Here is a 12,033-nt window from a genome sequence, read left to right on the forward strand (position 1 = left end):
AAGTTTATTTTCCTCACTCTGTAAGAAGCTTTGGTGGAACTAATGCAACTGCAACACAACATTGCATAAGCAGCTCACACCGATATCTTCCTTTCACATTTCTTAATTTTTTTTTCCCCTGTTACAGCAGAAGGTATTTTCATGTAATGAAACATGTGATCTACTTTCCACAATCTATGGTTTCTGTTACAGAATTAGAAGAATAAAAATTTAGAATACATTTCTGTAGTTTATTAATTCACAGATAATCTGACTATATCTATACCTATCACAATTTGCTTGCAAACCAGCAATAGTAACTGCTTTAATGCAACAGCTGAGATAGTATGGCCCTCACACACACTCACTCCAGCAATAAAAATCATCTTGACCCATGCAAAAAGTCTCCAGAACTGCCAATTATATGACATTAAAAAGGCAGGTTACTCCACAAAAGGCTTGGCTAGCGAAATGATTGCAGGCATAAAGAGCATGGTATGCATATGATCAGATGCCAAGGAAGGTTTTCAGCAATTCCAGACACGGTATTTTTTTTGGTCCCATGAAGTCGCGCAAGAAATGCCTCTAGCAGAAGACTCAATGCCCACACTGTCAAGCAGCCTTGCCCACAAGTCCGTTTTTCCACAAGCACCATACAGAATGTACAGAAATGTTGGGTTGTTCCTAGGCTCTCTTCTGGAGTGAAACAACTCCTCCTGAAACAAAACCCAGCTGCTGTTTCAGTACCTCGCTCAACAGACACTCCCAAAATACAGCACGGACAAGGCTGAACCAGTTTTGGCTTCCTCCGCTGTATACAAACATGCAAAGCTATCCCAGCAGGCTCTGACCCCTCAGATGTCACATCCCCTTTTGTTTCATGGTATTAATTCCAGTGGGCTGCAAAAAAACCCAGCCCTCAGATTACTTCAGACTTTTGAACTGAAAACCAAACAAAACATACTGAAAATAATAATTATGATTTATGGTCATGGCTACACCATGTGGGGCCAGAAGGGAGACACAATGAAACGCTGTGAGTGTGGACCTGGCCAGTCTGCTCTAGAGAAAGCTGATGTTGAGCAACACAATGCTGCTGCAGCGCTTGGCCTGGGGTGAGGGACTGCTCCCTGCTGGGGAGCAGCCTTTGGCACCAAAGCTGTGGCCACGGTCTGTCTGTGAGGACGTGCGTGGCGGGGGGAATACCAAAAGTTTCTAAAGCCTCTTCTCTAGAAGTATCTTGCTTCCTTTTGGAAGCACTGATGTTACCTGAAGGGGGTATGCGCTGCACACAGAGGCGTTACAAAGATTGCTGGTTTGGTGTGGCTCCTGAAAACTCACGTCTACCACAAGTGCTTCTTCACTGCCAAAAAAGTGCCAAAGTTGACAAGAAACAAAGCAGCCTTCAGACAAGAAAATGGACAGTCCTGACCGTTCCTGGCAGCCAACTGTCCAGGGTGGGGTTTAACATAGGAAAGTGTGAACAGACAGGGTTTCCGCTCCTGAATCATTAGGAGTTGAATTTGAATTGTTTGCTGCTTCTTCTCTACAGTGCCCTTGCAGCCCTCTAATGCTCCAGTCCTTCTCTGTCCCTGTAAGTCACTCCCATATCTCCTCTCCACCCCATGTGCTTGTTCTCAGCAGGCTTCTGGCTCAGTACGTTTGTGATACATCCAAATTCACTGGTTGACCTGAGGGTTTTCCACATCACTTGTGTGACCTTGGACTCCTTTCAAACCAGCCCTGTGCAGATGAAACGTATACAACTTTATGACACAAACCCTTCTTGATTCTGCAGGAATTGTATTTCCTTTTTTTAAAACATTTAAAAAAATAGATCAGAGAAGATGGTGTGAAGAAACCATGGAGCTGCAAGCCAGAGATTTTAATCCCTCCTCTGTCACTAGCTTGCCGTGTGATTGCTGCCCTTGGGCACGCAACTCCTCTGCCACGCTGCTCTCCCCAGAGGAACCAGTAGATAATGGGGATTATTGGTTGGTGTAATATTCTCTGAGATGTAGGCAAGAAAAGAGGATGCAGAGGATACACTGGTGAAAAAATCCCCCAACGGTTAGGCATCTGCGAGCCACACCGCTGAGATAACCACTGCCTGCCTGCATCCCAGCATGCACGGGCAGGCAGAAAGGGCACGAAAGGCCTGTTAGGGGCTAAAGCCATGCAGCATGGCATCCTCAGCACGCCGTCTCCAAGGGGAGAAGAGTACATGCTTCCTCACATAGCATCTACCTCTGTCCCGCACCTGGGGATTGCACTTAAGGATTTGTTACTTGAACATGCAATTAAGGAAAAAATAGAATAAAATAGAAAAAAAAGAATAAAATAAAAATAAAATATACTTTTTAAAGACTCCTCCACTTTCTTTTGACTGTTTTTGTTACCCCAGACCCCTCTTCCCAGAGCCGCGCCACAAGAAAGGATCACCGTGACTCCGCTCTCATTTTAAAATGCTTCTTTTTATTTCAGTGGTTGTACATTGGGTGAATGAATTTAACGTCACAACAGAAATAGAATGGCTATTTAACAGACCACTAGTAGTTATATGCTGAAAAAGAGTGAATGGAGGGGTTTCTTTTAACTGTTACCGAAATATTCATCGTACGCGTTTGTCAATTATGCTGGATGAGAGAGGCAAACAAAAAGGTATTTTGGTGAGGTGCTGTATCCTTTGAAGAAAATAAACACTGAGACACCTCAAGTCACTTGAAATCGTGTCCCAGCTACGCTATTCACTGTCTCTGTGTTGGCCCATCTCATGGTTCTTTTAGGGGGTTTTATTTGTTGTTTTTTTTTTTTTTTTTAATTAAACAAAGCATTTAAAATTTAATCATTTTCATTAGACTTTTTTTAAAATATAAACAAAGTTTTGGCAAATAATATTTATACAGAAAAATAGTTTTAGATCTTCCCAAATTTTGAAATAGTCTATAAAATTACTTTATAAATAAATAAAATGCAGAATCTGTTGTACACGTATTTGCACATCTCTGTAATTGCCTCCTTACTGTTAGCATAGGTTTGTACTTGTACAGTTTTCAGGAATATTACAAAGTCATAAAGTCGGAAAGTGGATCTCTTATTAAAAATACATTTTCTCTTTTTGTCTGTCAGTTTATCTGGATGAAAGACCTGATGTATCTGAAGCTGTGTCATCCATGGGCAAAAAATAGTAGTATTGGATTAATTGTAAAAAACATAGAATAACAGTTATTTTGAAACATAAAAAGTTCACACAAAACAATGTCTTGAAGAGTTATCTACATAAAATATTTAAACAACATGGATAATTTACCATTTAGTATTATACAATAAGCTACCCAAATGCCTAAATTAACTATTATAAAAAAATAAAAACAACTTTGACAGATATAGGCAAGTTGCAGTGTCAACTACCTAGTTATAATGACTGAGAAAGTCTACAAATATTAGTGTTTTAATAGTATATAATGGTGATACCTTAACTGCTAAAGTAACAAGTTAAGATACATTATTTTTCCACAAATTAAAACTAACGCAACGTTACAAGCACTATGTTAATTTTACAATCAAATTGTGATTATTTTTTTTCTTTCGGATGATCAATCTCCAGCTTTATATATAAATAGATAGTAATTAGACATCGGACAAACAAGATTTAGCCTGGAAAATAATTTCCTAGACAAATAGTTATATGGTTAGTGCCTTCAGTCGTTCAGAACAGGCAGTGCTGCCAAAGTTTAAAATAGTTTACAATCAATCTGAAGAGGTTAAGTTAAAATACTGCAATCACTAATAATGTCCACATAGAAAACTTATGCTGCAAACAATTATACATAATATCCATTTATAACAGCTGTCTTGTTTTTTTAAACAATAATTTAAAAACTATGTCATTTATGTGATACATGTGCAACATATAAAATGTGAAATATGAAATATTTGGTACAATAGTGCTTGAAACAAATCTCAAATCAAACAAATGAAATTTTAATTATACATATATAATTACCTTGTAAATCAACAAAGTATTTAAAAAAGTAAACAACATTAAAATCTGCTTCATCCATATATATGTATGTATGTATATATAACATGTATATAATTGTATTAAAGATATCTTCATACTTTTGTGACATAAAATATGTTTTTAAAGAAAAACAATTAAAAGAACTAATTTTTTTTCTCCACTCTAATCTGGTTACAATCTTATAATCCAATTAAAAAAATGTAAATACAGTAATGATTTATTAAACTGAATCTCATTCTACATTCTTAGTGTTCAGTTAATAGTCTAGATTAAAGTCACCTACGAAGTTTCAGTGACTCAACTGAATTTTAATTAAATTAGAGTATCATACAAATCTCTTCATCTACAGCCTTCTTTTTCGCCTTTTCTTAATTTGGTCTTTTGTTTTGTTTTGTTTGATTTTACACTCGTAGAAGTTATTTCTTAACAGCTTGGATCTTTTTGGTAACCTGACTATGAGTTTGAAAGATTATTCGCTTCTGGTGAGATTTGACTGTTGGCATCAGGCTCACTTTCATCAAGTCTGATGTGACAAAATTTAGGCACTTCTGCAAAGTCTCTTTTAAAAACATTATAAATATACTCGTAAAATAATATTCTCAAGACTTTGTTCTTTTGGGGATTGAAAGGGGTATGAAGTTCATACTGTGCAAAATTTTTAAATTTTCTTCTGCTATTCTGCTATGATTCAAATGCAACTTCTCCATACAAGTCAAACACCAACCATGTGCATCTAAAGAATTTGTGCTTTACTTTGGACTTCTGGCTAAAAATATTCAGATTGGCAGGGTGTTGTGCAGGACACTGGGCTGCGTTTCACTTCCTCTGTCTTGGAATCAACTCGCTAGGGGAGCAAAACCAAGATTTTTTTTAACCGAGAAGAAAAACCCCAATCATAGTTCGGGTGAAAATTAAACCTGCAACTGGGATAAGTTTTTAGCCAATACAACTTAATTATTGCTGAGCTCGAAAGATCCATAAACACTGAATCTCACGAGACTAACTCAACTGGACCATTTCCGTTAGGTATAGTTATGGAGAAAAGACAATATTTGCAAGAATTAAACTATGCTTAGAAAATCTTTAAAACTAAATGTTACCCTTTATGTCTTGAAACATCACAGCTGGTATCAGGTAGTTAACTATTTTAGGTTGGAGTATAGTAAGCATACCATATTTAATATTCATATATGACATAGCAGCACTAGCTTTTTCGAGTTTGTGATTTGTCCATAAGAACAAATTCTTGACTTAGCATGCAGTTTGTGGCAACTCTAGAGAGGAGGAGACGGGGTAGTATGTACAGTAGCCGTGCTTGGCCGTCCGCAGGGAGGCTTCGTGACACTCCGTTCCGCTCCTGCTGGCTATTTCAGGATTATCTGTTAAGAGAAAGGAAAGCGTGATCGTGCTTTTAGGTGATGCAGGGAGAGCAGTTCACCCAGACGGCTGGTGCTGGACTAACTAAGCTCGAGTACAGCATCCCATATGGGACAGCATCCCATATCCTCACGCTGCCTGGGAGGCATTTGCATTTCACAAACCTGGTCGTCTTCCTCCCACACACTTCCTCACGTGTGTGAGAAGATGCAGAAGGGGTATTTTACGTGTCAAAATACTGGAGATGGCGCCGAAGCCACAAAGGAAGGGCCTGGCTGTAGGTGGGGTGTGCACCCTCAGCGCCCCAGCTGCCAGTGGAGGGGGAAGCAGCCCTGCACCTCCCCAGGAAGCTCAAAAGTGCATTGGTGCCTGGTACAATTCTCCAGCTCCCACCCTGCTCCCACAAAGTCAGGAACAACCAGGGCAAACGGTGGAGGCAAGGACCCTCACCACTAACAAGCAAAAAAATGTACTGGGCTGGGTGTTTTCAAGAAGCTCAAGTGTCTTTTCAATGCACTTTTAGCAGCTGCTTATTTCCTAAAAAAATTATCTGCAGGTCAGAGAACTTGAGAGGTTTTTTCATGCTTCCTTATGTCGGGGAATCCAAGGGGCTGATCATAACAGTACCTCTGTGTGCCTAGCTGTTCAGTAACCTTGCTGCTTTACCTCCACAATGTCTCAAACTGAGGGTGAAGCAACCATTTCACAGATTCAAATTCTTGTGCTTCCGATACTGCAAAGGTTAAATGCACAATGTGCCCACCAACTGACTCAACCTGCTCACAGTATTGGGAAACAGTCCAGATTTCCATCACCTGCCTGAAACAGCTGTTGGTGAAAGTGATGTCAAAAGCCAGGGGTGTGATGTTTTATCACGCCATTGCTAATCTGTGCTCCAGATTTAAGCACAAGTCAAGGAATTAGAGTGCATTGCCTGCTCTTCCTGTTTAATTTGGCACTTGACATATTTTTGAGCTGTATTTGTAGGTGGTATGCAAGACAGTCATGACAGCAGTTTGACCTACTTGTGTATTACGAAGCTAGACCGCTGCTTAATGCAATATTTATTTTAAAAGGAAAAAAAAAAAAAAAGGTGTTTTGAAAATAACTTTAGCAACATACTACCTCTGACATACAGATTGCCTAAAAGAAACACACTCGCCTCTGCGTGAAGGGCACCTGTTCCAGTCCCCTGCCCGGTCACATTTTAACACACCTCACAACCGCAACTGCCTTTCTCTCTGTACCCAATGACCAGCTCCCTGACCCCACCTAACTTGCTGGCATGCCAAAAAGTCATCTTCAATTACCATCAGCACTGAAAATCTGGTGACACGCGAGGTCCCATTGTAATGACACTGTACAAACACCTGCTGCTCCAAAGGGCTTAACATCTAAATACATCATACATACAACAAGGACATATATTTTTAATGAACTTCCACCCATTGTGAGTTTGTTAGCTTATCGCCTATCTTCTGTTTCCTATTGAAATAACAAAGAAATACCATTGCTGAAATAATAAAGCCCTGCCTGTGATAACCCTGGCTCAGATGCAGCACGGTGATTTGACAGTATGTACAAAGAACGCAGCCATGCTGAAAATAAGAAGTGACCAAGATTATCAGCACTGATATTTTTAGCATGTTACAACCCAACATGTCAATGTAATTAATAAAGCAGCTTTAGCTATACTGGGTTAGCCATAATCACACGAGTGTACTTAAGGGATCCTAAGGTCTGATTTAATGGGAGACAACCTGAAATCTGCTCAGTGTAAAAACCCAGAATTTCAGACACTGAAGCTGCCTACATTGTCTGCCAGCTTCTGAGGGGATAAACTTGCATTTTCCTGTAGCTTTTTTCTTCCTGTACAGGGAGACAAGATCACTCCCCTTATGCCGAGATGTCCTAAAAGGTCAAACAGCCCCTCAAGGCTGATGCTCCCAATTCCCCCAAAATGCGTGACAGTGGAGGCAGAAGGCCTAATCTCAGGCTGTTTCTTGGGAAAAGGGTTAGACTATCCCTAGTGCTTTGATTAACCCAAGTGCAACTCACCCTGCCACGTGCTGGGCAGGATGGAGGCGTCCTGGACAGTGTGAAAGATCAGGGACCCCTTCTCTGCCCTGCTCTGGCCAGCGGCAAAGGCCAGGTAAGGACTTCCACCGCCCTGTCCCTACTCCTGCCATTTCTCCCCTCCTCTTGAAACTCAGGAAACAGCGAAGACAATGTAAACACTTTCCTTTTGTGTGAGAGCACGTCCTGTTTATGGGGCTGCGGGTGCAGGAGGAGCAGCTGGAGCTCTGCCCACCAATGCTTCTCCCACTGCCAGTGGCTCCAGAGCTGGCTGGCTCCCGCCGCATCGTCCTCGCCACGCTGCTGCTCGTGCAGGGGATGTAACTAGGGCATGTTGCACCCCGGCTATTTCTAGTACACGTAGGAGTCCTCCTAGGAAAAAACCCTCCAGTCTCTCCTTCAGAACAAGCTTCTCCAGTGTGGAGACACAGAACTGTGGAACTACATTTTTTTTAACCTTATCCACAAAGTGTAAAACATATCCCGTAGTCTTTAATTATACGTTCACACCCTATTTCTCAGAAGATAACACAACTCTGCCATAACTACATACACATGTATCAGCTTCTGCAACTGTTTTTTTCACTGTGTCTGACAGAGAAACATAAAATGCTACTTTACATGGAAAGCACACTGCAAACCTCTTCTGTTTAATCTACAAATGAAGTAATAAACTGTGATGGAAGATGGAGGCTATCTTAAGTCTGCATCACTGCTAATTGCTCCACTGCTTGCACGCTGAAAAAGGAGAAGCTGCACAGAACACACTGACAAAGGGACAGCCCTGCAAACACTTATTACAGAGTCTGTGCTCCCTCGTTACTTGTAAATAGGTCCAGCGACCTTCATGTTCACTACTGTTTGAAGAATTACATCTCAAATTTACATATAATGATATAATAGTGCAAATGTGACAAGTCATATATATTTCACAGCAACTTGATATAATATATTAACATTTTTACCATAGTAATAAGCATAAAACCCTGAAAAATAGGACTATACAATGAGTTTGCATTGTGCCATGTACAAAGGCCTACAGGTCAAGCATGGGAAAGCATTTTCTCATGCTCTGTATGAATAAGATCCATAGGTATGCATACAGACATGCCAGAAAACACACCTTCTGCTGCTGCAGTAAGAGATCTAGTAAGAACACTATTTCTAGCATAAGCAGAATGGCCTGGCACTTACAGTCTGGGGTAGTAATGCACAGAAGATTTAATAACAGCAAAGGCCATTTTCTGGAGGCAGTCACAGACATAGGGTACACATTCCATTGCCTTCTTGCTTGGTACCTGTTTGAAGTGCCAGAAAGCTGGCTACTCTTTAGACTAAAATCACAAAAATTGTGCCAATGTTAGTTACTAGACCTCACTGAAACTAGTAACACATAGTGAGCCTAAATTTCTGCAAACTACTTTCTAACAGCCAAGAAGCATCTGCTCTTCAAAATTTTCCAGCTCTTTAGAGGTGACGTTTTCAGCTCCCAAATGCCAAGACTTTCTCTCTTTTCTATCAGAGTATGACTCTTTCAGACCTTTACCTTTAGGACCTCTGAGTGACCACAGTGGTCATTAAGCCCCTTGTGCAACACAGAACATGCCTAAATTCAGCCATGCTCCTATGGGTGATGCAGTTCTGCAGTGTCATCCATGGAAATGACAACCAAGAGAGATGCTACTTGCCAATGGTTTCAGCTTCTCACTGAACTACCAACCCATGATATGCAGCAGACAAACTGATGTCAGCTTGGGGTGTCCTCAGACCCAGCAAAGGCGGCTGAGATCAGTCATTGTCTCAAGACTTAAAAAGTAAAATTGAGAATCTCTTTTAAATTAAGGTGGAAATTCCACCTTTGTGAACTCTTTTTTGACACCCAGGTTACTATGTGCACAGCTTTACTTCATACACTTCACAGAATTAAACAAATAACCTAGAATCACAACTGGGTACTAGGAATTTCAAGAACACCATTTGGCTTGAGATTTTCTGTTTTTAAGCTATAACTCACGAAGCTTCTTTATTGTCTCTGTGTTAAATTCTGTTTCCAGTTCCAGATTTATTAATACAACGATGAATACAGAAGATTTACCATTCTGCATGAATTCAGTGTACATGAACTCTTGTTCAACTATAGATCTGTCACAGTGGATCAGCTGGAAAACGTAACTTTGCATCTACCTCTGACATGTTTCTCTTTCAGAAGTTTTGAAATTATTTCTCCAAATCACACTTTGCTCTGTAACCATTAATATATTTTAAGGGCATTAAGATCGTGTTTGACCTCCACACTGTGAAGCCCTTATCCCTCCAAAAATGAACTCATACATAGTAAACATTTTAGACTGCTCAACCTTTCATTTTAAAAGCAATGTAGTAATAGGAGCTTCCTGTAGACAAGATTCATCTCTGATGATTTCAGACTTGTACGCCTCAGCTGGTCACCCTATTTTACATCTTCCTAGCCTACCTCAGGCAACTTATTTTAGCATGAGACAGATTATCAAGTCATGATGCTTTTTTCCCCTCCACCAAATGTAAAAGTCTGTGGCAAACAGTTCACACTGAGGTATTTAACTTTTAGACACCCGCATCAGGGCAGATGAATCCTTCCACAGTGACATTTTCTATTTTCATGTTTTTCACACAAGTAGCAAACTGGTCAGATATATCTAGGGTATACATTAAAAATGACAGATATTTTCAGACAGCCAGCTCATATCAGGCTGTCTCATAACTTCTCCTGCTTTCTAAAAATAAAACTAACACCATGTATTTCTTCCCTTTGACATGAAACCCAAGACTATTTATATTTTCCCATGCCTTTGGGAAATGTCTCCATCTCTTTATTTTTCATTTTCTCTTAGAATGCTCTTTTGTGGCATGTGTCGTTCTTTTTCTTCAAAATAAATCAGTCTTTTCTTTTTTAAATCAAAAGTGGAAAAGGATGAGTAAATATTCAGATATTTACTGAGAGCAATCACTATAGTATCAGTTATGCTTGGTCTTTATTTTTACACAGCCTTACAGATGGACTTTTTCACCTCCTATTTCTCCATAGCTTCAGCAGCAGCAGCACCTCCACGGAGCACCAACCTGAGCTCTTTCCAATCCCCCACCCCTGGACTCCCACCAACACTCCCCCAAGGGACGGGGTTTGCCCCTGTCCTTGACTGGCTAACAGCCCAGCTGACTCCAACTCCCTCTTGCATTAAAAGCATCCTGTCTGCTCCCAGTGCTCAGGGTGGAAAGGTACTTGGGTACATGTGCCCCATCTCTCCCACCTTAGCTGCTGTCCTTCCTCCTTTACTGGTCCTCACGCTAGCTGTAATCCCCCGCTGGAAGCCTCTTCCTAACCTACTGTCTGCACTACATTGCAGGTCTTGTCACTGCTGCAAGAGCCCCCCTTCCTTGTCTCTACCAAGTATGTTTGCATGTTTGTGCACCCCTCTAACCCCAGGCCTGCCTCACTCATTTGTCCCTTTCCACTTTCAAAATTCATCGTCACCGGTTTCTACCCCTGTCAAACTAGCGTCCTTCTACAGGGTCATCTGCAAACACTGAAAAGAAAAAAACCTGAATAAATGTATTGCCAAACAAAACCTAGAGGAACTACTAACAGAGTTGGAGGGACCTGCTGAAAGCAATTTGTTACCCCTGCTACCACTGCCGTACACTTCATCACTTTTCATAAACACACTGAGCTCCACCTTGTGTCGCTGGCTTCTTTCCTTTGCTACTCCTCCTCTCTTGATGGCCAGAAACCTCATTCTCATCTCCAGCATATTATGATTTACTCTATACGTGCTTTGTTTTTCTCACTAACTGTGGACCTCTCCTCAATTCAGGGTTGAAGGAGGATTTTTATCTTATTGCTTCTCCATTAACCCAATGCATCCCCAGTACATTTGTCTACTCTGCTTATCAGTAAGGTGACCTCTGATTTGTATATAAAGGGTGAGATGTCTAGGCCACAGATGATCTCCTTGGTTGCCTGCCCATACGGTGACTAATATGGGGGGCATCAGGTGTTTTCTGAGGGGTAGAGGTCCTATTTGCTTGGCTTTCTCACAGCCCATCTCCTGCCACGGTAATTCCGGTGCCTTGCTCCATCCCTAAATCTGAGTGTGCCCAGTTCTGCCTGTCCCATATGTTGATGATATGCCTCTGGAAATGGCTGAGGGTCAGATGTCCAAGCTGAAGTGGACACATCTGCTAGTACATTTTCATTCCATCAGGTACAAGCTGTTGGCCATCAGGTTATCATAAAGCTGACAAAGACTTTGTGTGAATCCAGCTCTTCATGATGATCTAAAGAAAAGATCAAGGCAGCTATGGGATCCCAAAGGGCTCACGGGTTCAACAGCATCATTCTTCTCATTTAATGTTCACAAGATCCTGAAAAAGAGTCCAAAGCCACTTGTGCTGCCAACTCTTTAGCATGCTTATGAGCTTCAATAGGTATTCACTCAAGTAATAATGTATAATATTTAAGTTCAACTTAATAGGTATTTACTCACTCTGAAGAGACAGGACTAGTTGTTTTAAAAATGAAAGCAATCTGGCTCTATTTA

At 40.8% G+C, this 12,033-nt stretch overlaps 1 protein-coding gene across 7 annotated transcripts in view; it reads right to left on the minus strand.

The window, feature by feature from the left end:
* Positions 1-2,434: 2,434 nt before the first annotated feature.
* The window catches only part of MBNL2 (muscleblind like splicing regulator 2), a 111,933-nt gene continuing 102,334 nt past the window's right edge, over positions 2,435-12,033 (minus strand). For all 7 annotated transcript variants that reach the window (XM_074815427.1, XM_074815425.1, XM_074815430.1 and 4 more), the window contains one exon: positions 2,435-5,382. In XM_074815427.1, the coding sequence (XP_074671528.1) occupies positions 5,368-5,382 (15 nt within the window). In that variant the 3' untranslated portion in view covers positions 2,435-5,367. The remainder of the gene's footprint in view (positions 5,383-12,033) is intronic.

Source organism: Strix aluco, chromosome 2, assembly GCF_031877795.1.
Source record: "Strix aluco isolate bStrAlu1 chromosome 2, bStrAlu1.hap1, whole genome shotgun sequence".
NCBI classification, from domain to species: Eukaryota; Metazoa; Chordata; class Aves; order Strigiformes; family Strigidae; genus Strix; species Strix aluco.